The following is a 21,665-nucleotide window of genomic DNA, read 5'->3' on the forward strand; positions in this document are numbered from 1 at the left end:
CTGAAATTTTTTACTAGACTTTGCCTGTTTCACCACAAGGGTTATTGCTGTGTTGTGAGTCCCACATTAGTTATTAGTAAAGAATATTTAATGTTATAGGAAAATATGTAAAATTTTAAACCAAGTTCTCAGCATGAGATATATTGAATGATTACCTAAGTACTACTTTGCTAAGCACTAAAATGATGACATTGCTGTTTAATTTGTAAATCATTAATTAAAAACATGCAAATAAGCTTTCACATGAAGAAATGCCCAGTAAGATAGATTTTCCAGTAAATATTGATGTTTATTTCAAACAAAGTCTGTAAAATCAAATCATTAGTCCAAAAACACAAAAACTGCTTTTTAAAGAATACATTTGAAACATTTCTTTCTGAAATATAAAACATTTAACTGTATTATACAGCAAAAAAAAAAAAATAGTGATCTGAACAGTTCACCAAACAAAAGCATTAGTTAAATGCACCACGGTCCACATAAGGATAGGCCAGGAAATCTCCCAGCTTGTTGCCTTGAGCATCGTAGTGCAGCATCCGGAAGCACTTGTCACAGAAGAGACATGGGTCACTCGGAGCAAACTGATCATTGGTAGTAAACCATCTGGAAAGAGTCAGGGATATTAAACTATTCACACTTTAAAAATGCAGCAAAGCTGTTTCCATTGTATGCTGTACTGTATGCATTGCTGATTTTTACACACCTTCCAATGTAGACATGGCAAACGGCACACTTCTGGGTGGAGACCCTGTGCTTGTGTGTGAGAAGTGGATACAGCTTCTTATCCAGGCAGTCGTTCTTATGGGTCAGTCTGTATGTGTAAAAAGAGAGGAAAAAAAGACCAGGGCCATTTCTTAAGAGCCTGAGTGATGAGATGAATGCAGATTTGTCTCACATTTGTGATATTAAAAGCTGCTTTCATGGGTGGTTACCCTGCTCACGCCAACAGTAAATCAGCTCATAGATTCATCTACTATTACGCATTTCCTAATGCGATGAAACCAAAATTAGCTATAAAGTCTTGTGAAAGCAGTCCAATCCAGTCTGACAACAAAGTGCCTTATTTCAAAAGCTTGTAGTAATAATACAGAAATTAAGAAAGTGCAGACAAAATCACATCTTGTGACAAACCATACCAATTGCACAGTAATAATATAGTTTATTAAGGCATAGGATGACCAAAGTCAGTAGGATTAATCCTCAGGGGACCATGTGTCTGTACATGTCTGTACAAAATTTCATGGCAATCCACCTAACAGTTAAGACATTTCAGTCCAGACCAAAAGTGGTGGGCCGACTTACTAGAGCCATGCGGCTAGTGTGGCTAAAAATGTTGCCTATAGGATTCTGAAGTGAAATTTTGAAAGCTTTGACTTTATATTTATTATGTTCCTTACCAGCTGTTGTAGCCAGAAAATCCAAAGTTTGTTTTTCTTAAATCAATGTATTTATTGATTTTCAACAAGACAAATAGACAAACATCAAGACAATATTGAAAACATAATTGACCTCTGACCAAGTACGACTCTGTTCCCTTTGTTCGTACCAAAGACCATTGAAAAGAATCGGATCGTGAACGTAACATCGCTAACTGACACAGTTCCATGGCAGTTGTAATATGCCTGAGAACGTTTATTTGTTTTATGGTAACACCACCACATCAACTCTCCAACATGGAACTGCCATGAAAATGCCATTGCATAACTGACATTGTTACATCCACGAGTCAGATCTGTGACCAAGCAAATATTGACAAGCATCTTTTATCTACTCCCCAAATGCCCTTGTTAGAGCGTTATCTGTAGCAGTCTTTTTATTACAGCTGTTTTGTGATTGTTCATTTGTGATTTAGTAGAATTTAGTTTTTCTGTGATCAGTTTAGTGCTAAACAAGCTAACCATTATACTAGCTTGTAGTAACTTGTGGGCTCTTTGTGAACAGTGGTGTGCAAAAGTGTTTGCCCCCTTCCTGATTTCTTATTTTTTTTGCATGTTTGTCACACTTAAATGTTTCAGATCATCAAACAAATTTAAATATTAGTCAAAGATAACACAAGTAAACACAAAATGCAGTTTTTAAATGAAGGTTGTTATTATTAAGGGAAAACAAAATCCAAACCTACATGGCCCTGTGTGAAAAAGTGATTGCCCCCTAAACCTAGTAACTGATTGGGCCACCCTTAGCAGCAAAAACTGCAATCAAGTGTTTGCTATAACTTGCAATGAGTCTTTTACAGCGCTGTGGAGGAATTTTGGCCCACTCATCTTTGCAGAATTGTTGTAATTCAGCCACATTGGAGGGTTTTCGAGCATGAACTGCCTTTTTAAGGTCATGCCACAGCATCTCAATAGGATTCAGGTCAGGACTTTGACTAGGCCAGTTCAAAGTCTTCATTTTGTTCTTCTTCTTCGTCTGTCAGCCTCACTAGAATGCTGTATCAAATTCACATCTGAATCCATATAATCCATAAGGTTTGGCTATTATGCAACAGATGCTGAATAAACATTCGCAAACAGTTTGCTCAACTTATCTCCACTAGGCCACTCCAAAGTCTTCATTTTGTTCTTCTTCAGCCATTCAGAGAATCCAAAACAACATCCAAAGAACTGCAGGCCTCACTTGCCTCAGTTAAGGTCAGTGTTCATGACTCCACCATAAGAAAGAGACTGGGCAAAAATGGAGTTCCAAGACGAAATCCACTGCTGAGCAAAAAGAACATTAAGGCTCGTCTCATTTTTGCCAGAAAACATCTTGATGATCCCCAAGACTTTTGGGAAAATACCCTGTGGACTGACGAGACAAAAGTTGAACTTTTTGGAAGGTGTGTGTCCCATTACAGCTGGCGTAAAAGTAACACCGCATTTCAGAAAAAGAACATCATACCAACAGTAAAATATGGTGATGGTAGTGTGATGGTCTGGGGCTGTTTTGTTGCTTCAGGACCTGGAAGACTTGCTGTGATAAATGGAACCATGAATTCTGCTGTCTACCAAAAACTCCTGAAGGAGAATGTCCGGCCAACTGTTCGTGACCTCAAGCTGAAGCGAACTTGGGTTCTGCAGCAGCACAATGATCCAAAACACACCAGCAAGTCCACCTCTGAATGGCTGAAGAAGAACAAAATGAAGACTTTGGAGTGGCCTAGGCAAAGCCCTGACCTGAATCCTATTGCTCCTATTCCGATGCTGTGGCATGACCTTAAAAAGGCAGTCCATGCTTGAAAACCCTCCAATGTGACTGAATTACAACAATTCTGCAAAGATGAGTGGGCCAAAATTCCTCCACAGCGCTGTAAAAGACTCATTGCAAGTTATCGCAAACGCTTGATTGCAGTTGTTGCTAAGGGTGGCCCAACCAGTTATTAGGTTTAGGGGGCAATCACTTTTTCCCACAGGGCCATGTAGGTTTGGTTCATTTAAAAACTGCATTTTGTGTTATCTTTGACTAATATTTAAATTTGTTTGATGATCTGAAACATTTAAGTGTGACAAACATGCAAAAAAAAATAAGAAATCAGGAAGGGGGCAAACACTTTTGCACACCACTGTATGTTTACTAGATTCATTACCTTCATTTCCCTTTTGCACTAAACTATTCTATTATGTTGTTCTGTAGGGACCACATCCCGTGATCTTTCAGTGGTGATACTTTGTTTCTTCCGGGCATGAAGCACAATGTAACTAATTTGACCGTCTGAACCTCTTGTTTACGGTTTATTATCTCCGCTAGGCATAGGATCATGCATTTGGTGGTGTGTGTGTGTGTGTGTATATCTGTCTGCAGATAATCTCACATACTACTGGACCCATCAGCCTAATATTTTTTGTGCACATTTATGACAAGGACCTCTTGTGGTTGCGGTGATTCACAATTTTTGAAAAAACAATTTTAGTGACTGCTATGTTTTATACTGCCATTGACCGCTCACTCCTCTTAACCGAACGGTAGGTAAGTACATTAGTTAAGTTACGTACGTAAGTTAAAATAAGTCAGCGTTGACTTTTGGTTTCACACAGAACCATGGATGTACAATAAGAATTGGATACGCCGCCGCCGCTGCTCAGCCTTGCAGCCAATTTTTTCCAGCGGCCACTCGCGGTATTGCAACGAAAAATTCCTCTGCGAGCCCCATAGGTCACCATTATAAAAGAATTATTATTATTATTATGAATTTTTGATCCATGGAGGTTTTATATTTGTAAAACTTTTCTAGAGCCAAGAAAAGCAATTTAAAAATCTTTGATGTTATCACAATGTAAAGTTTATGGGCCGCTCGGGAACTCGGGGGCGGGGCCAGCAGTAGACACACTACTGCACATATTCAATGGGCCGCATACCCTGCAAGTAAACCCGGAAGCTAGAAAGCTTTTTTGGCATATGCGTCAAGTGAGTAATTCTCTTTGGAATGATGAGGCGCCATCTTTGTGGTCCGGTATCCAATTCTAATATTATATATAAATATACATTACTGTATTGTATATTCTGTTTTCAAATATTTTGTTTTCAAAAATATAAGTAAAGTAAGTAAAACATAATTAAGGGTATTAAAGTACGTAATTTTTATAAATAACCACAACATGATATATGATGGTTATTTCTGCTATGGGATGGTAATATTCATACTTATTACACCTTTTAGTTAGAGGTTGAGTGGGTTTTGAAAAGGAGCTGGATCATAAAATTGAACAACGGCTGAACAATAATGAGAAAAAACACAGCACTAACCTGATGTCTGTGATGATGACAAGATGTTCGCAGTCTCCCTGATGACAGTAGAGGTACGGGAAGCCCACTTTCACTGTCAGATCCACAAATCGTGTGTCCTCCATCTTGGCCTGGCTGTAGGTGGGGAAGTTGTGGGCCTTTGCCCATTCAATGGTAGTCCTGTATCATAAACAAGCAGCAGGTGCATCATAAAAATGTCCTTTTAAATACATGTCTGTTCATTTTAAAGTTATACATCACAAACTGAAGTCAGTTTACAGTTTCTGGTAGCTTCCATGTTTATCTGTTTAAAAATGCTCAAATGACACTCACTTTTGATAATTTTAATTGGATATATGACTCTAGGGAATGACGACTTTTGGTTTGAACTTACATGAATGAGTAATATGCGAGAGAACGTTTATTTGTTGTTTTGTGGTAACACCACCACATCAACTCTCCAACAACTCTTTCCCAGAGTATTTCAGACTGTGAATGGAAGCACGCCAAGTGCCATGTTCTGCCCCAAATGTTTCTATCCGCCTTCTCTGGTCTACTAATTGTTTGAGATTGTTCCCACCTGCTTCAAGACAGCCACCATCGTCCCTGTACCTAAAAAGTCTGTAGTGTCTAGTCTAAACGACTACCGCCCTGTGGCTCTCACGCCAATTCTGATGAAGTGCTTTAAGAAACTGGTTCTCCAGTACATAAAGAACAACATCCCAGCCAGCCTGGACCCTCACTGAGGATGCCATCTCTCCACTGCCCTCCACTCTTCACACACCTTGAGAACAACACCACCTCCTACATCAGAATGTTCTCTCACATCTCCACCCTGGTCAAGAAAGCTCAGAAACGACTGTATTTCTTAAGGAAACTTAAGAAGGCAAAATTCCTGTGCCAAGTTCTTGTTAACTTTTACAGAGGAGCAATAGAAAGCATCCTGACTGGAAACATCACAAACTGGCATGGGATGTGCACGGCCCAGGACCAGAGGGCTCTGCAGCGGGTGATTAAAACCACTCAGAAGATCATTGGTACCAACCTACCAAGCATCAGTGATATCGGTGAGGTGCCTGCGCAAGGCCCAGATGATACAAAAAGACAGTACCCACCCCAGCCACAGCCCGTTAACACATTCAGGTTGCCCACAAAACCCTAAAATAATACAAAGCCAATTAAAACAAAAAATATTTCAATGACATTATTTCAAATATTATTATGCTATTACAAATTGTGATTATAATGTAGACATAGTATAATGTGCCACATAAAACCACAGAATATAATAATACTCATTTCCCTCAGAATAATAATTGATTCTACTAGGAAACCTGATAAAAAAAAATCCTGTTATTTACACGGAATCATAATTTAAGGCTTTGCATTCATAAAAGTTAAAGGAATAGTTTAAACATTTTGGGAAACACACTTAAAAGAAATAGTTACAGCAAGCACATCACTGAAGTCACAAATGATCGTTTTTACATTTCTGTTTGAGTACAGATTAAAACAAACAAGATATAACATTACTAATTAGTGAACTTTAGAGGTATTGGTAGGCATATCTTTTAACTTTGGAGAGAGCCAGGCTAGCCTTTTTCCCCTCTACTTCCAGTCTTCATGCTAACCTAAGCTAATCACCTCCTAGCTGTAGCTCCTGCTTAAAACACAGACACACAGAGTGGTATCAATCTTCTCATCTCGGAAAGAAAGTGAATAAGTGAATCTATCAGAATATTGGACTATTCCTTTAAATGATCAGGCAAAGAGGAATTTCAGTCAAACAATCAGGGCAGAGGGTATACCTTAGCAGCTGTTTACAAGAAGAGGCGATTATCTTAACCAATCATTCAACTAATCAGGAGGTAAAACTTACATGCTGATGTCCTGACACTCGGGGAATCGCATGTCGTTATAGAAAACTCCTTCGAAGAAAAAGAAAGCTGACTTGTAATGCTCCTGAAACAGAAAACATGAAAATATTACCTGTAGGTTTTAGGTGAGTTGGTCTTGTGCGCAAATATTGACAGAATCTGACCTTACAATACCACACAATAGATACTTTTAATATAACATTGAGAGGTACAGTCACAGTAAATACACATAGACCACTTGCTTTAAGTGTGGATACACAGTGTGACAAAATAATTATGTTCTGATGCTTGGAATTTCAGAAGAACTGTACATGTGCTTACTTTGCTGATGAAGTCTGGAGCCATGTCCGGCGTGTTGCTGAACTCTCCACACACTTGCAAGTCGCTGACGCAGCAGATGGCGTCCCTGAGCTCTGCCAAACTGTGGGAGCCCGTCATTAGCAGAGTCATGTGGGGTCTGACATGGGTAAACTGGAGGGGGGGGGATGTCAGTACCATGGAGAATAACATTTAAGAAAAAATGCCTGGAGATTGTCAGATTTGGAGGGTTTCACCATTAGATAAGTGAAAGCTCACTTTCTCAATAACAGCTGGGTAGTAGACGTTGATGGTTAGCATGACTTCTCCTTCAGGGATCATGTTAGCCACTGCTTCTGGTTTTCTACCGACAGTTAAACGCTCCTGGAAATCACACAGAGAACCAAGCCTCTTACTAAGATACATGAAAGGTTACACGTCTGACACAACATATTTATTCATAAGCCTACATGACTGTTCAAATCTATTGTACTATTCTAGGTTTGTGATCTTACAGACTGACAGCATTTCAGTAATACTCCAATGGACCCACCAGTTCATCCGCATAGAGGTCGTGTCTGTTCTTGCTGACTTTTAGAGAAGCTCTGTAATCTTGTCTCTTTTTTCTTTGCCTGTTAAAGACAAACACAGAGCATTGAATTTGTTTACATGCTGTTGGTTTACCCAAGAGACAATATAAACTGTACCAACCGAGGAGGACTCATACACTAGTGTTTTCAGTGTTGGGTCTGGAGGTACAACGTCTGTATCAGGCTGCTGATCCTTAGGATGGCAACGGAGTGAATCAACACTTGAAAGGAAAAATATTTAAACAAAGTCAAGCAACTAGTTTGCAAACATGGTAAAAACTGGCAAAAGGAAGCTTTTAACAGATGTGCAAAATATAATTTCCTTTGTTACAACATTGTACATTCAAACTGTAAATCATTGTAAAACAATATTGGACACATAAAAGTTGTACTAGTGTCATAGTTAGAGAAGCAGAACGGTTTCGGCATTCGTATATTCGTATACATCCTAGCAAGAAAGTGAAATTTAAAAAACGGTTTCAAAATGTCCCCTCCTTGAACCGCCACCTTAACGTGGTGGAGGGGTTTGAGTACCCGAATGACCCTGGGAGCTATGTTGCCTGGGGCTGTATGCCCCTGGTAGGGTCACCCATGGCAAACAGGTCCAGGGTGACGGGTCAGACCAAGAGCGGTTCAGAAGACCCTTATGGATTATTTAAAATCAAGGCCAGTTACGTCGCCCGGATTGGCGCTACCGGGGCCCCACCCTGGAGCCAGGCCTGGGGTGGGTGCCCGACGGCAGCGCCTGGTGGCCGGGCCTTTCCCCACGGGGCCCGGCCGGGCACAGCCCGAAGGAGCGACGTGGGGCCGTCCTCCCGTGGACCCACCACCCGCAGGAGGATCCGTAAGGGGCGGTGCAGAGAGATCTGGGCGACAGTCGAAGGCAGGGGCTTGGCGACCAGATCTCCGGACACAGAAACTGGCTCTAGGGACATGGAATGTCACTTCGCTGGGGAAGGAGCCTGAGCTTGTGCGGGAGGTTGAGCGTTACCGGCTAGATATAGTCGGCCTCGCCTCCACGCACAGCCTGGGCTCTGGAACCCGTCTCCTCGAGAGGGGCTGGACGCTCCATTTCTCTGGCGTTGCCGGGCGGGGAGAGGCGGCGGGCTGGTGTGGGCCTGCTCATAGCCCCACAGCTCAGCCGTCACGTGTTGGAGTTTACCCCAGCGAGCGAGAGGGTCGCGTCCCTCCGCCTCCGGGTGGGGACAGGTCTCTCACTGTTGTGGCGGCCTACGGGCCGAACAGCAGTGCAGAGTACCAGGCCTTCTTGGAGTCCCTGGGAGGGGTACTAGACAGTGCACCACCCGGGGACACCGTTGTTCTACTGGGGACTTCAACGCCCACGTGGCAGCGACAGTGACACCTGGAGAGGGGTAATCGGAAGGAGCGGCCCCTGATCTGAACCCGAGCGGTGTTCAGTTGTTGGACTTCTGTGCTAGTTACAGTTTGTCCATAACTAACACCATGTTCAAGCACAAGGGTGTCCATCAGTGCACGTGGCACCAGGACACCTAGGCCGGAGGTCGATGATCGACTTTGTTGTCGTATCATCTGACCTCCGTCCGCGTGTCTTGGACACTCGGGTGAAGAGAGGGGCGGAGCTGTCAACCGATCACCACCTGGTGGTGAGTTGGATCCGCTGGCGGGGAGGAAGCTGGACAGACTTGGCAGGCCCAAGCGTATCGTGAGGGTCTGCTGGGAGCGTCTGGCGGAGCCCTCTGTCAGCAGGGTCTACAACTCACACCTCCGGGAGAGCTTCTCCCAGATCCCGGGGGAGGTTGGGGACATTGAGTCCGAGTGGACCATGTTTTCCACCTCCATTGTCGATGCGGCGGCTCGTAGCTGTGGTCGCAAGGTTTCTGGTGCCTGTCGCGCGGCAATCCCGAACACGGTGGTGGGCGCCGGAAGTAAGGGATGCCGTCAGGCTGAAGAAGGAGTCCTATCGGGCCTTGTTGGCTCGTGGGACTCCCGAGGCAGCTGACAGGTACCGGCAGGCTAAGCGTGCTGCAGCCCGTGCGGTCACAGAGGCAAAAACTCAGGACTGGGAGAGGTTCGGAGAGGCCATGGAAGAGGACTATCGGTCGGCCTCAAAGAAATTCTGGCAAACCGTCCGACGGCTCAGGAGGGGGAAGCAGTGCTTCACCAACACCTTGTACGGTGCGGGTGGAGAGCTGTTGACCTCGACTGGGGATGTTGTCGGGACGGTGGAAGGAATACTTTGAGGATCTCCTCAATCCCACTGTCACGTCTTCCGAAGAGGAAGCGGAGGCTGGGGACCGGAGGCGGACTCATCCATCACCCTGGCCGAAGTCACTGAGGTTGTTGGCAAGCTCCTTGGTGGCAAGGCTTCGGGGTGGATGAGATCCGTCCTGAGTATCTTAAGTCTCTGGATGTTGTGGGACTGTCTTGGCTGACACGTCTCTGCAACATCGCGTGGCGGTCTGGGACAGTGCCTCTGGACTGGCAGACCGGGGTGGTGGTCCCTCTGTATAAGAAGGGGACCGGAGGGTGTGTTCCAATCACAGAGGGATCACACTTCTCAGCCTCCCGGTAAGGTCTATTCCAGGGTACTGGAGAGGAGAATTCGTCCGATAGTCGAACCTCGGATTCAGGAGGAGCAAAGTGGTTTTTCGTCCCGGTCGTGGAACACTGGACCAGCTCTATACTCTCCATCGGGTGCTCGAGGGTTCATGGGAGTTTGCCCAACCAGTCCACATGTGCTTTGTGGATCTGGAGAAGGCATTCGACCGTGTGCCCCGGGCGCTTTGTGGGGAGTGCTCTGGGAGTATGGGGTCCGGGGCCCTTTGCTAAGGGCTGTCCGGTCCCTGTATAACCGGAGCAGGAGCTGTGTTCGCATTGCCGGCAGTAAGTCAGACCTGTTCCCGGTGCATGTTGGACTCCGCCAGGGCTGCCCTTTGTCACCGGTTCTGTTCATAATTTATATGGACAGAATTTCTAGGCGCAGTCAGGGGCCGGAGGGTGTCCGGTTTGGGAACCACAGGATCTCATCTCTGCTGTTTGCAGATGATGTCGTTCTGATGGCTTCTTCAAACCAGGACCTGCAGCATGCACTGGGGACGGTTTGCAGCCGAGCGTGAAGCAGCTGGGATGAGAATCAGCTCTTCCAAATCTGAGGCCATGGTTCTTGACCGGAAAAAGGTGGTTTGCTCTCTTCGCATGGGTGGGGAGTCCTTGCCCCAAGTGGAGGAGTTTAAGTATCTCGGGGTCTTGTTCACGAGTGAGGGACGGATGGAGCGTGAGATTGACAGGCGGATCGGTGCAGCGTCTGCAGTGATGCGGGCGCTGTATCGGACCGTTGTGGTAAAGAAGGAGCTGAGTCGAAAGACAAAGCTCTCGATTTACCGGTCAATCCACGCTCCTGCCCTCACCTATGGTCATGAGCTTTGGGTAGTGACCGAAAGGACAAGATCGCGGATACAAGCGGCCGAAATGGGCTTCCTCCGCCGAGTGGCTGGGCGCTCCCTTAGAGATAGGGTGAGGAGCTCAGTCACACGGGGAGCTCGAGTAGAGCCGCTGCTCCTCCACGTCGAGAGGAGCCAGCTGAGGTGGCTAGGGCATCTGATCCGGATGCCTCCTGGACGCCTCCCTCGGGAGGTGTTCTGGGCATGTCCCACCGGGAGGCGGCCCCGGGGAAGACCCAGGACACGCTGGAGGGACTATGTCTCTCGGCTGGCCTGGGAACGCCTCGGGATCCCCCCGGAGGAGCTGGAGGAAGTGTCTGGGGCGAAGGAAGTCTGGGAGTCCCTGCTTAGACTGCTGCCCCCGCGACCCGGCCCCGGATAAGCGGAAGAAGATGGATGGATGGATGGATGGTTTCAAAATGTGATTTACTGTCTAACTTTATTAGACATACACCTGTTGTCTATGTGGACAACATGCTCTGTCTTCATCAGAGGAGGAGGAAACCAGCTTTACCTCACAAGTCCTGTGCAAAAACTCTGCAATACCAAAACATCTACGCTTCTTACATATCCTATATATCACAGTTAAATAAACACATTGTGCAATAACTGTATACTCTATCCATGTACATCCATCCATCCACTTGCATTTGCTTATCATTGTTTAGTTAAATGTCGGTTAGATTCGGTTGGTTTCATGCTGTTTTTTCTTTTTTTAACCATTGCCTGAAATTCCTGTGGTATTGAATTTTAAGCCTCTGAAGCACCTCGTATATTCCTGTGTATTTGTCCTTGGCACAAAATGGAGTTTAATTATTTGTATGTTTATACATACTTGCCCAATAAAGGTGATTCTGATTCTGACAAACGTGAACTGTATTTTAGTCGATTGCATTAGTGCAGCTCCGTGATGTTTTATACACATCGTTACATGCAGAGAGACAGGAAAAGTAACGATTTTTATGAGACACAATTCATGTTTGCTGTTTGAAAACTGTTAGCAGAAGTTAGCTAGGCTGAACGTTACGTCTGCGTTGGTGTAACTACCTGCAGATGGTTTTCAGTTCAGTCATGGTCTCCGCACCGATCCCCATCTGTTTCGCAAAGTTAGCATCAAACGTGTCCTCGTCCTCCGGCTGGTAGGAGTAGTTGCTCGGCTTCAGTCTGTTCAGCCACTCGGTTCTGAAAGAGCCGATATGAAATGGTTTGGTGTTTACATCAACATATTCATAGTCTGGGATGTTTGTGTTGGAGTCTGTCGAGAGCTTGGACGCCGCCATATCTTTCCGAATTAGCTACGCTGTGCGTGGAGGATCATGGGTAATGTAGTTTTTATGACCACATAGTGGCCACGAAGATGAAAGAGAAACTACGAAATTGTTTTAATACATTTGAGCCTTTTTTCTCCAAATTTCATAAAATACCCTTCTGTACTGATATTATTTAAACATTATTTATTTACAATCATTATCCTCATCCTTTTAATTGTATGATTAAAAAAATACAATATGAAATAAAATATAATACGATTTGACTTTTTTTTTTTCAGTAAAAACATGAAAATACATTTTATTGCTGACATAATTTTCCATGATTTTTTGTTTTATCCTTGCAAGTCAGCAATGAACAACCACAAGACAGACTTCTTGATTGAGCTGCCTTGTGGTTAAAACAGAAGGGGCAATAGTAATTTGTACAAGATTTGTCAATCACGTACACATATTAACACCAGATGCATGAGGTATAAAAGACTCAGAAAGACTTGACTCATTATGACAAGAAGTAAGAAGTAACAGTGTGTGCACAGTTGTACTGCAACAGATCTTGGAAGAATTGCTTTTTTTATTACAATTTTTTTGTGTAAAAAGCACAACATGGAAAATCCACCTCAACACAGAATGTCACAATCATTGCTGTTCTGGACAAGAAAGTCAATACAACTGCATATGTTTCAAGATATGTCTGTTATCAGTATAGTCATAGAGTCTGACTATGCTGGAATTTCTTCATTTCCTTTCATATTTGACCAATCATGAACTGCTTCGGTGTCTAACTATCAGTTACAGGTGAGCCTGGAGTTCTCTTCAAGGTCCATCTAATGTACAGCCATAGTCGAGTACAGCTACTCCTGTTGTCCCAAAACAACATAAACACACAGCCTTAAGGCCTCCCTTGTAAAACCATTTTTCAGACCCAAATACCATAAATTCTGTTGCGCCCATAAACCCCTTAGTCACCCCCAAATTTCGCCCACAACCACCCCTTGTGCGGTCAGTGAGTGGAGTTAAACAATTATTGACAGGACATGGAGCAGCTCAAGGGATTTGTCCATGACATAAATATGAATAAATTATGGTCATTTGTGACGGGGATGCCTTTCCGTTGTCTGCCTTCCCTCTCCCTTGTTTCTCTCAGTGGTGTAAAGTAATCTTCTCACAACCCCCCAGATTTATTTTGTGACTTGTGGAATCACTGGACTAAACTAACAAACTGTAAAGTTGATAAGCTAGCATTGTTGCATCAGTAATATGTAATATTTAAGAATAATCACTCGCAGGGGCCATTTTCCATTTAATGCGTACTTTTACTTTTGATACTTTAAGTACATTTTGCTGATAATACTTTTGGATTTTTCCAAAAGTACGATTTTGAATGCAAGACTTTTACTTGTAATGGAGTATTTTTACATTGCTGTATTGGTATTTTTAGTAAAGTAAAATAAAGCACTTGGTGGACCAGTATAGGCTACCACTGGAGGTACCTGGTGAACCGGTCTACCAGGTATCTCCATTTACATCCTTGTTCTGCACATCTGTTTTGTATCAGCAATCTCAACCTGCTACCTGCCTCTGCAGCTGCTTCTCATTAGTCTCTCAGTTTCATGCTACCTAGACAGATGAGCTGTCTTTGTTGGAGCATTGTCTTGCATTTTCAATTCTATGAAATTTCCCTTTGTACTTTCTAACAAGACAATAAGATTTAGGCTATTGAACTACAATTTTAATTTCATTCACTTATCCAGTTTATCCCTGTTAAATTAGCTGGGTGTTCTTTACCACATTAATTGGTTTCACGCACTTGCAGCTGCACCAGCTCGTTTTGACTAATAATAAAGAAGTATTCAGATCCTTTACTTAAGTGAAAGTACTAATACCCCACTGTGAAAATACTCCACTACGAGTAAAAGTCCGGCATTCAAAACCTTACTTAAAAGTATGTAAGTATTATCAACAAATGTCCAAGTGCTATTTGTGCAGTAAAATGTTCCCTGTCAGTGTTTTACTATTATATGATGTTTCTGGATTAATATTACTGCTGCATTAATGTGTATATTACATTTTACTGCTGTAGATGTTTAAGATTGAGCTCATTTTAACTACTTTATATACTGTTGGGTAGTTTAATCTACAACAATGGATCATATTCATATAAGATCATCGCATGTTTGTAGCGTCGCTGTTCTGTGAGAACCACGTATCTCTAAAAAGTAAACTTTTCATGAGCTCAGAAAAACAGCCCTGTTTTCAGCTTCGTGATGATGCATTTTCCAGCTAATCCCAGGGGGATTTCTAAATAGTTTACTTATCTTAAGACGTTGGAGAATTTTCTCAACCCATAAAGGAACTTAATCCTTCAGTTTATCTGAAACGTTCACATTCAAAATCACCACATTTGGAGATACACGGCTTTCACTGAACAGGAAGGGTATGCAGAATTATAATCTGAAAAGTAACACTAGTGAAGCTGTCAGACAAATGCAGTGGAGTATAAGTATAAAGTAGCATAAAATGGGGATACTCAAGTAAAGTACAAGTACCTCAAATTTGTACTTAAGTACAGTACTTGAGTAAATGTACTTAGTTACATTCCACCCCTGATAATAAATTATAATATTTCTTGTAAAGGTTGCTCATAAAGTGCAGGAACTGTTGGCAAAATATATTTATATAGCCGTACGTACAATGATGTCCTGTGACATGAAGAGACAAGTTTGTGGGCTGGATTTGCAAATGTAGGCCACTCCCAGCTTATAAATATTGGTCTGCAAGTGAAGAGAGCGCTTGACTTACAGAGGCTGCTTAATTTCTGACAAGGAAAGACATAAACTCTCTTGTTTAGTGACATAAAGTGTAACTTCTTGTTATCTGACTCAAATTCAATCAAATGGAGACGAAAGACAATTCACCACAACAGGTAGGTTATGTTTTACTGCATCTTCTCTTGCAGTTTTATAACAAGCTATAACAAGCTTTATTTCAACAATTTTCTTTCAAAGCTGTTTCTGTCTCTTCATTTTAATTTCATCATTCAAGTGTGAGAGGAAGGAAGTTGAGTTGTTAAAAGTTGCTATCCCCTTAATGCACCCCCTCATGTTCACCTGCACAGTGTTGCTCTTACTGGGCACGTAATATATTGTGCATTTTGCAGATAATACGTCTTTTACCTATGCGACTTTTACTCGTGCTACAGCCTACAATAAGCTCACAGAGAGCTGATGGGGGCATGTTGACTGGGATATCACATTTTTCTTCTTCTTGAAATTAATAAAATAAGCTAAATAAATGACATGTTTAGGCAGTTTAAACACTTAGAAATGTTTAAACTGCTCTCACCACACACTTGAAAGATCACAAGGATCCAGTTTCACTTGAAAATCTGACTTAAAGTTAGATTTGTCCTTTTCCCCTCTGTTTCAGGTGGACCTAAGCCATCTCAGTGAGGGTGCAGAGTAAGTGAAATTCTTTTATTTTTATAGGTTTTACAGGAATTTGTGCATGTATGTCAGTGATTGGCACATAATGCAAATAATAATCAGGCATATATAGTTACGAATCACAGCGAATCCTACAGAAATATCCTTTATCCTTGCAATGGGACGTCTTATGATGAAATCTACTCATTGCAATGCACTACACACACACACTAGAGGTCAGCAGATATAGCTTACTGACACTTTTTATTCATTCTTCAAACTGAGGGGTGCTATACATTTTACATCTCATCCTGGTTAACATTAGGAAAGCAAGAGAGGAAGTTTGAGTTGATTTTTGTTTGTTTAATCCAGTAATACAGAGGTTTTCATTAGTGACAGTTTTCTGGACTTGTTGGCTTTGATACTCCTGTGCCCCCAGATACTTGCGTATGACTTGTTGTCAGATGTATTGCATGTCTGTTGGGATGTAGAAGACTAAATTAATTTGCAGATCTTTTATTCAGGTCACCTAAAATGGATTTAGAGACTGCACTGAAGGAGTGTTCCACCGCCCTCGATCTTTTTCTGAACAACAGGTTTGCTGATGCTTTGGCTCTCTTAAAACCCTGGTAAGTCACAGACACCCTAATAACAATCTCCAGCCAACTCTGCATTGCGGTGTACAGCCATTTCACACGGCTGGTTGATTTTTAGTTATAGGTATATGCATTTTGTTTCAAAACAAAACGTTGCATTTGTCCCCTTCAGGAAGAGTCTGAGCATGTACCACACAATGGGCTACAGCAGCATCTTGGTGATGCAGGCAGGCATGACCTTTGACCCAAAGGACATGGATGCTGCCATGACATCACTGAGAGAATCCCTGCAGACATGCCAAAGGTATATCTTAAGAGTTAGAACAATTTCCTAAAAGTTGAGGATGTTGTTTTAAGTTCCCACTTCAACATTGGGACAACATGTGAGTTAGGAAATTATAGTCCTATACTGTATACAGATGAATTCGTGATTGATCACCTTGTCAGTTTAGGCACTGTCCTGCTAACATTGTCTTTATTAAAAACTATATAAATTCACCAATACTGTGTGTTCCCTAACTTAGTTTTCGGAAGAAAACTGGAATAGTGGAGACTCTAACCAGCCTATGGTATAGACAACCAGTTGAAAACCTGACAGAAGGTAAGTGATAAGCTTCAACTATGTCCAGACTATACACCTTTAGTGAATATCCATAATTTATCCTGTATGACGTTTTCACCATGTTGACATACAGGAAATTCAAAGGAATTTGGATTGCAACTAAAGCACTGACATAACAATTTAGCCAGAAATGACTATAATGAACCAACATCTGGTAAAAAATGCCTTTGATCCAGTCACAGCACAAAAAGTGTGGTTACAGTTAGGCCTGCACATAGAAAGTATACCTTTTTTTTAATTTAGAATATATACCAACTATATTTCATGCTATAGGCTACAGCAAATATCCTGTCCTGTTTGGTATTAGTGGTATTATTTGTTCTCCTACAAATTTACGCCAATTACTGTTGTTACCCTAGGGCACTGATCACAGTGACACTATGAAAACATGCAGTTTGGTGTGGCCTATAATATAAAATGTCAATGTGCATTGCGTTTTTAACAAAATGTCTGCAGTTCTGAATTGTTCATTCAACCATATCGCAAGTTGCAAAATGGCTACTTTACATTTCTTTATTTAAACATTTTTTCACCCAACATGAGACATTTAATTTTTGTTCACAGAAGAGATGCATGCAGAGCTGTGCTATGCTGAAGTTCTGCTGCAGAAAGCAGCTCTCACATTCCTGGATGAGAGTATAATCGGCTTTATCAGAGGAGGGATGAGAATCCGAAACAGTTACCAGATTTACAAGTAAGAAACTTGAAGGGGGCTTTTGTTGGGGATATAATATGGCATTGTGTCCCAAACCAGACATTGAGAAAAGGAAAAAAACATTATCATATAAGTTTTAATTATATGTTGTGTCCCTAACCAGGGATTGCCAGGCCTTGGCAAACAGAAGAGAAGAGAAAAAACAGAAGAGCACACACATTCATTTTAGAGGCGGCGTCAACATGGGCATTGGATCATTTAATCTGGTGAGAGCTATAGAAAGCATTGCAGTATTATAGTAGGCCTCATAAAAATGTATTTATGCCAATCGTATGTGTGCGTAATGTGCTTTATTTTCCGAACAAATCGATGCACTGTCTTTGCACTTCTAAAAACATTTCAGTAGCCTTTGTTTTTCACAAAGTATTGCTGTTAAGTTGTATAATAATTACCACATTTTACCTACCTTTTTTGTTATCAGATGCTGTCTCTGCTCCCATCCAGAGTCCTCAGACTGATGGAGTTTTTGGGCTTCTCAGGAGACAGGGTAGGTGCCATCAGTCTATATGCAAAGTTGGAGCCCATGTCTTTTTTCCCCCCAGTAAAACTCATAATATACTGATAGTGTTTCTATAGTAAAGTTGTTATGTTTTGTTTTTTTTTGTCAAATTTAAAGAATCATTTGTTAATTATCTTACAGGAAATGGGTTTGTCTGAGTTGAGAGAGGGAGCAGCCAGCAACAGCCTGCGCTCTATCCTCAGCACCCTGACTCTGCTAATGTTTCATCTCTACATTACAGTGATTCTGGGTGAAAATACTGTGGGCTCGGGACCACTGCTACATTAAATTTAACCCCTAATTTATTTATTTGTAAATAAACAGCATTTTCTTATGTTGGGATTTTTAATGGTCAGAAAATTCTTTTCTACTTGCATACATTTTCTTCTCTCAGGTACTGGTGAAGGAAACCTTACTGAGGCTGAAGCTCTGCTGGAGCCCTACATTGAAAAGTACCCTAATGTGAGCAGTGTTTTTTGCTGATTCTAACTTATGGCAGGTGTCACTATTTTAGTGCCCTTCTGAGTAAAATGGCATTATTTTGAATGAATTTGTTTGTATCTTGTCCACAGGGAGCCCTCATTCTTTTTTACACTGCAAGAATTGCTTTGCTCAAAGGAAACTTCACATTTGTGAGTCCTCGTAATGTGTCTACAGTAGCCCAATGTTGTTTTTTAAACACAATCTCAGCTCATGCAGTAGCTGTTGTGGTAAAAGAGAATGAAAGCCCATGAGTCTGGGTTTCTCCGATAGGCCCAGGAGAAGTTCCTGGCATGTATCGCAGCACAGGAAGAGTGGCGTCAGATTCACCACCTGTGTTACTGGGAGCTGATGTGGGCGCACTCCTTCGAACTAAATTGGAGGGAGGCGTATCGATACGCTGACCTGCTCTGCAAAGAGAGCAAGTGGTCGCAGGTAACTAATGTCATCTTTTCTCCCTTTGCCCTGTTGTAAAACTGCTCATGTGTTAAAATTGCTCTTCTCTTGCAGGCTGTCTATGCATTCCAGAAAGCTGCCATCTTGAGCATGCTACCAGAGGAAGAAGTGACTGAACTTGGAGAAAATGTGGTGGAAATATTCAGGTGTGCTGGAGAGAACCATTATTTGTGCATACAATTCAGTTGTAAGTTTTGTACTCATTAGAACTGTGAAACATGTGGTTTGTAGGCAGGTGGATGGTCTCAGACTGAGGATTGCTGGGAAGTCGATCCCAACAGAGAAGTTTGCAGCAAAGAAGGCACAGCGATACTCTTCTTCTAACCCAGTGAAACCAGTCGTCCCTGCTTTGGTGAGGACGCGTGTAGTCTCCTACTTTCAATGAATCAACATTGTTATCAAGCTAGTAGTCCTTTTCAAACAACTATCTCTTTTCCACAGGAAATGATGTACGTATGGAATGGTTTCACAGTAGTTGGCAAAAGACCCGAGTTGACTGAAAGCATCTTGACCATCTTGGAGAAAGCAGATGAGCAGCTCAGAGATGATCCAAGTGAGAGAAACAGCAGAACTTTAAAGCACTGACCAATTTGTTTTTACGTAAAACTAACAGAATTTTATTGAATGTGTAGACCCATCAGAGTATCACACTGATGACCAGTGTGTTGTCCAGCTGCTGAAGGGCCTGTGTCTACGACAGTTGGGGCGTCTGGTCCAGGCTGAGCTCTGCTTCAATCATGTCATTTCCAGGTGCGGCCATCCGAACACCACTGCAACACACACAGCACTGGAGAGGGAGTGTACTGCACAAATTCAATCAAAGCACTCAGAATATTGCATTGTAATGTTAATTTATGATTACAATCAGCGATAAGTCATTCAGTTACAACAATCAACTGGAATAGTCTTATCATGAAGAGAATAATAAATAGAACTGTTTCTTTTCCAAAAGCTAATCAAATTTATATTTCTAAAGTTGACATAAAAATGCATGTTTCTAAGGGAAAAATACAGTTTGAGCTAATTCTTTGGTACTATAGCATCAACCTGGAGGCTTTTAACAGTATATGATATTTCATCACCTTAACACAATGAATTATGTCATTATGGGGCACTGTAAAAAAAAAAAAAAACACTCTTAAGGGTCAGCCCTGCCATGTTGGTATTTGTAGTTGTAAAATACTTGATACAGAAATATCTCAACAGAACGTTTTTCCCTAAGTGACCCACAGATGTCATTTTAGTTTTCTATTCATCAATTAATTTTATTGGCAAATATCAGACTTGGTTTAATCCAAAATTTGCAGACTGAATACTTACTGTATAGACACACTGAGATTACTTTAATTTTATATTTTTTTTCAGTGAAAATGATATCAAGCATGACAACTACCTGGTGCCGTTTACCATGTTTGAGCTGGGCCTGTTGCACAAACAGAAAGGTGACATTAACACGGCCATCACCGTGATAGAAAATGTCAAGTAAGTGTTTTCAGCCCATCCAAAGTCCTTGGTTACATTTAGTTTCACGTTTTGTATGGTGGTGGTGGTGGGGAGGGGTTTGCTTCTGTTGTTGTCTTCCCTCAAACTTAAGGTGGAAAATCCCAAAATGCCTTGACAAAATATGGCTGCCACATAGTGAAATTTGGTCCCAAGTTATATGAGCAAGGAAAATTATATTGTCCCTGTCAGAGAATATATAATCCAGCATGAAGTGTATCCCACAATTCACTGCAAGAAGATTGTAGTGCAGGTCGGATGGTGTAGCTTCACTATTGTGAACCCTGCCTAAAAAAGCTTAGATTGATGTGTAAAGTTAACATCTGGCATTCTTCTGCTTTTATTGTGTTATGTACAATGCTACACTGCTGACAGTTGCTGTCAAAATGGCAAAAAGGTCTAAAGCTTTTTTGAGCTTAATGAGGCATGGTTTCTTTTGGCAGCACTACCTTTCTTTGGTTGTTTATACCTTGCTCTTGTTGGGAACACATTTTGCTAACATGGAACTAAATGCACCGACATATTCAAAAATATCAGCTATCTGTTAATTTGAGTAGCATCTGTACTGCCATGTTACACAAAGAGCTAATAAGTGATCTTTATTTGTAGGACAAACTACAAGGACTACAATATGGAATCGAGGCTACACTTCCGCATCCAGGCAGCACTCAACACCATGAGCTCATAATATATCTAATATCCAGTTTGAGACTATTTTACTTGTCTTGCTTGTCTTTATTCATGAGATTAAAGTTGTTTCAATATTTAAAGGATGCTGATGTTTTAATACAAACTATGCCCTGGTACAGTTGAACTATGTTCTACAGCTAACAGTGTTCTTGTAAATAATCTTTTCGTCATCTTTTTTCTGTGCAGTATGAATCTGTGTGCTTTGGTAAATGGTATTTACTGAATAAATAATATGAATCAAATGATGTGTTCTATTTAATGGTGACAGATTGTACGGCATATGCAAGGTTTTGGTGTGTTGGTAGTACATTTGATCGCTGAACTTGAAATAACCTTTAATCAAATACAAATTCCTCAACAGCTTTCTCAAAAGGCTTGTCAGTACCACGTGATAAACAAATGTTCTTCAAGCTGTTCCATACAAGCCTTGACTGCCAAAATTCATTCTGTTCACAAGGAGATATACACAAATAAGGGATAGTAACTACCCCTTTTTGATTTTATAAAAACTCTAAGGGGAAATG

At 41.7% G+C, this 21,665-nt stretch overlaps 2 protein-coding genes across 5 annotated transcripts; one reads left to right on the plus strand and one right to left on the minus strand.

Annotated features, from left to right (window-relative positions):
* Nucleotides 1–268: 268 nt before the first annotated feature.
* Nucleotides 269–12,201, minus strand: snapc3 (small nuclear RNA activating complex, polypeptide 3). Of its 2 annotated transcripts, XM_044190368.1 has the most exons (9): nt 11,938–12,200; nt 7,606–7,689; nt 7,432–7,510; nt 7,158–7,262; nt 6,903–7,052; nt 6,584–6,666; nt 4,726–4,884; nt 704–811; nt 269–603 (listed from the first exon to the last, which is right to left on the minus strand). In XM_044190368.1, exons 1-9 carry the CDS (start codon nt 12,168–12,170, stop codon nt 456–458), a joined length of 1,149 nt encoding a protein of 382 aa, XP_044046303.1. In that variant the 5' UTR covers nt 12,171–12,200; the 3' UTR covers nt 269–455. The 2 variants fall into 2 exon arrangements, with proteins under 2 accessions (XP_044046303.1, XP_044046304.1); XM_044190369.1 differs by lacking the exon at nt 7,606–7,689 and having other exon boundaries at nt 11,938–12,201.
* A 1,581-nt stretch (nt 12,202–13,782) lies between these two features.
* Nucleotides 13,783–21,383, plus strand: LOC122873797 (tetratricopeptide repeat protein 39B-like). 3 transcript variants are annotated; one of them, XM_044190969.1, is made up of 18 exons: nt 13,783–14,107; nt 15,588–15,619; nt 16,108–16,212; nt 16,352–16,483; nt 16,704–16,780; nt 17,366–17,495; nt 17,620–17,722; nt 17,938–18,003; nt 18,157–18,265; nt 18,410–18,477; nt 18,588–18,647; nt 18,769–18,930; nt 19,006–19,097; nt 19,183–19,303; nt 19,393–19,504; nt 19,584–19,701; nt 20,317–20,433; nt 21,061–21,383. In XM_044190969.1, exons 3-18 carry the CDS (start codon nt 16,118–16,120, stop codon nt 21,137–21,139), a joined length of 1,641 nt encoding a protein of 546 aa, XP_044046904.1. In that variant the 5' UTR covers nt 13,783–14,107; nt 15,588–15,619; nt 16,108–16,117; the 3' UTR covers nt 21,140–21,383. The 3 variants fall into 3 exon arrangements, with proteins under 3 accessions (XP_044046904.1, XP_044046903.1, XP_044046902.1); XM_044190968.1 differs by having other exon boundaries at nt 13,783–14,103; XM_044190967.1 differs by lacking the exon at nt 13,783–14,107 and adding an exon at nt 14,942–15,084.
* The last annotated feature ends 282 nt before the right edge of the window (nt 21,384–21,665 follow it).

The sequence above is a fragment of the Siniperca chuatsi genome, linkage group LG3 (genome assembly GCF_020085105.1).
Source record: "Siniperca chuatsi isolate FFG_IHB_CAS linkage group LG3, ASM2008510v1, whole genome shotgun sequence".
Classification (NCBI taxonomy): Eukaryota; Metazoa; Chordata; class Actinopteri; order Centrarchiformes; family Sinipercidae; genus Siniperca; species Siniperca chuatsi.

Bases quoted from the DNA above. Each gene is read 5' to 3' on its own strand.
- snapc3 (XM_044190368.1), bottom strand. From the start codon at position 12,170: ATGGCGGCGTCCAAGCTCTCGACAGACTCCAACACAAACATCCCAGAC. The intron at 7,263-7,431 runs GTGGGTCCATTG...TGTGATTTCCAG, and splicing joins ACCTCTATGCGGATGAACTG to GAGCGTTTAACTGTCGGTAG. The intron at 812-4,725 runs GTTAGTGCTGTG...TTACACATACAG, and splicing joins GTCATCATCACAGACATCAG to ACTGACCCATAAGAACGACT.
- LOC122873797 (XM_044190967.1), top strand. From the start codon at position 15,055: ATGGAGACGAAAGACAATTCACCACAACAG. The intron at 16,213-16,351 runs GTAAGTCACAGA...TGTCCCCTTCAG, and splicing joins TTGGCTCTCTTAAAACCCTG to GAAGAGTCTGAGCATGTACC. The intron at 19,505-19,583 runs GTGAGAGAAACA...TTGAATGTGTAG, and splicing joins GCAGCTCAGAGATGATCCAA to ACCCATCAGAGTATCACACT.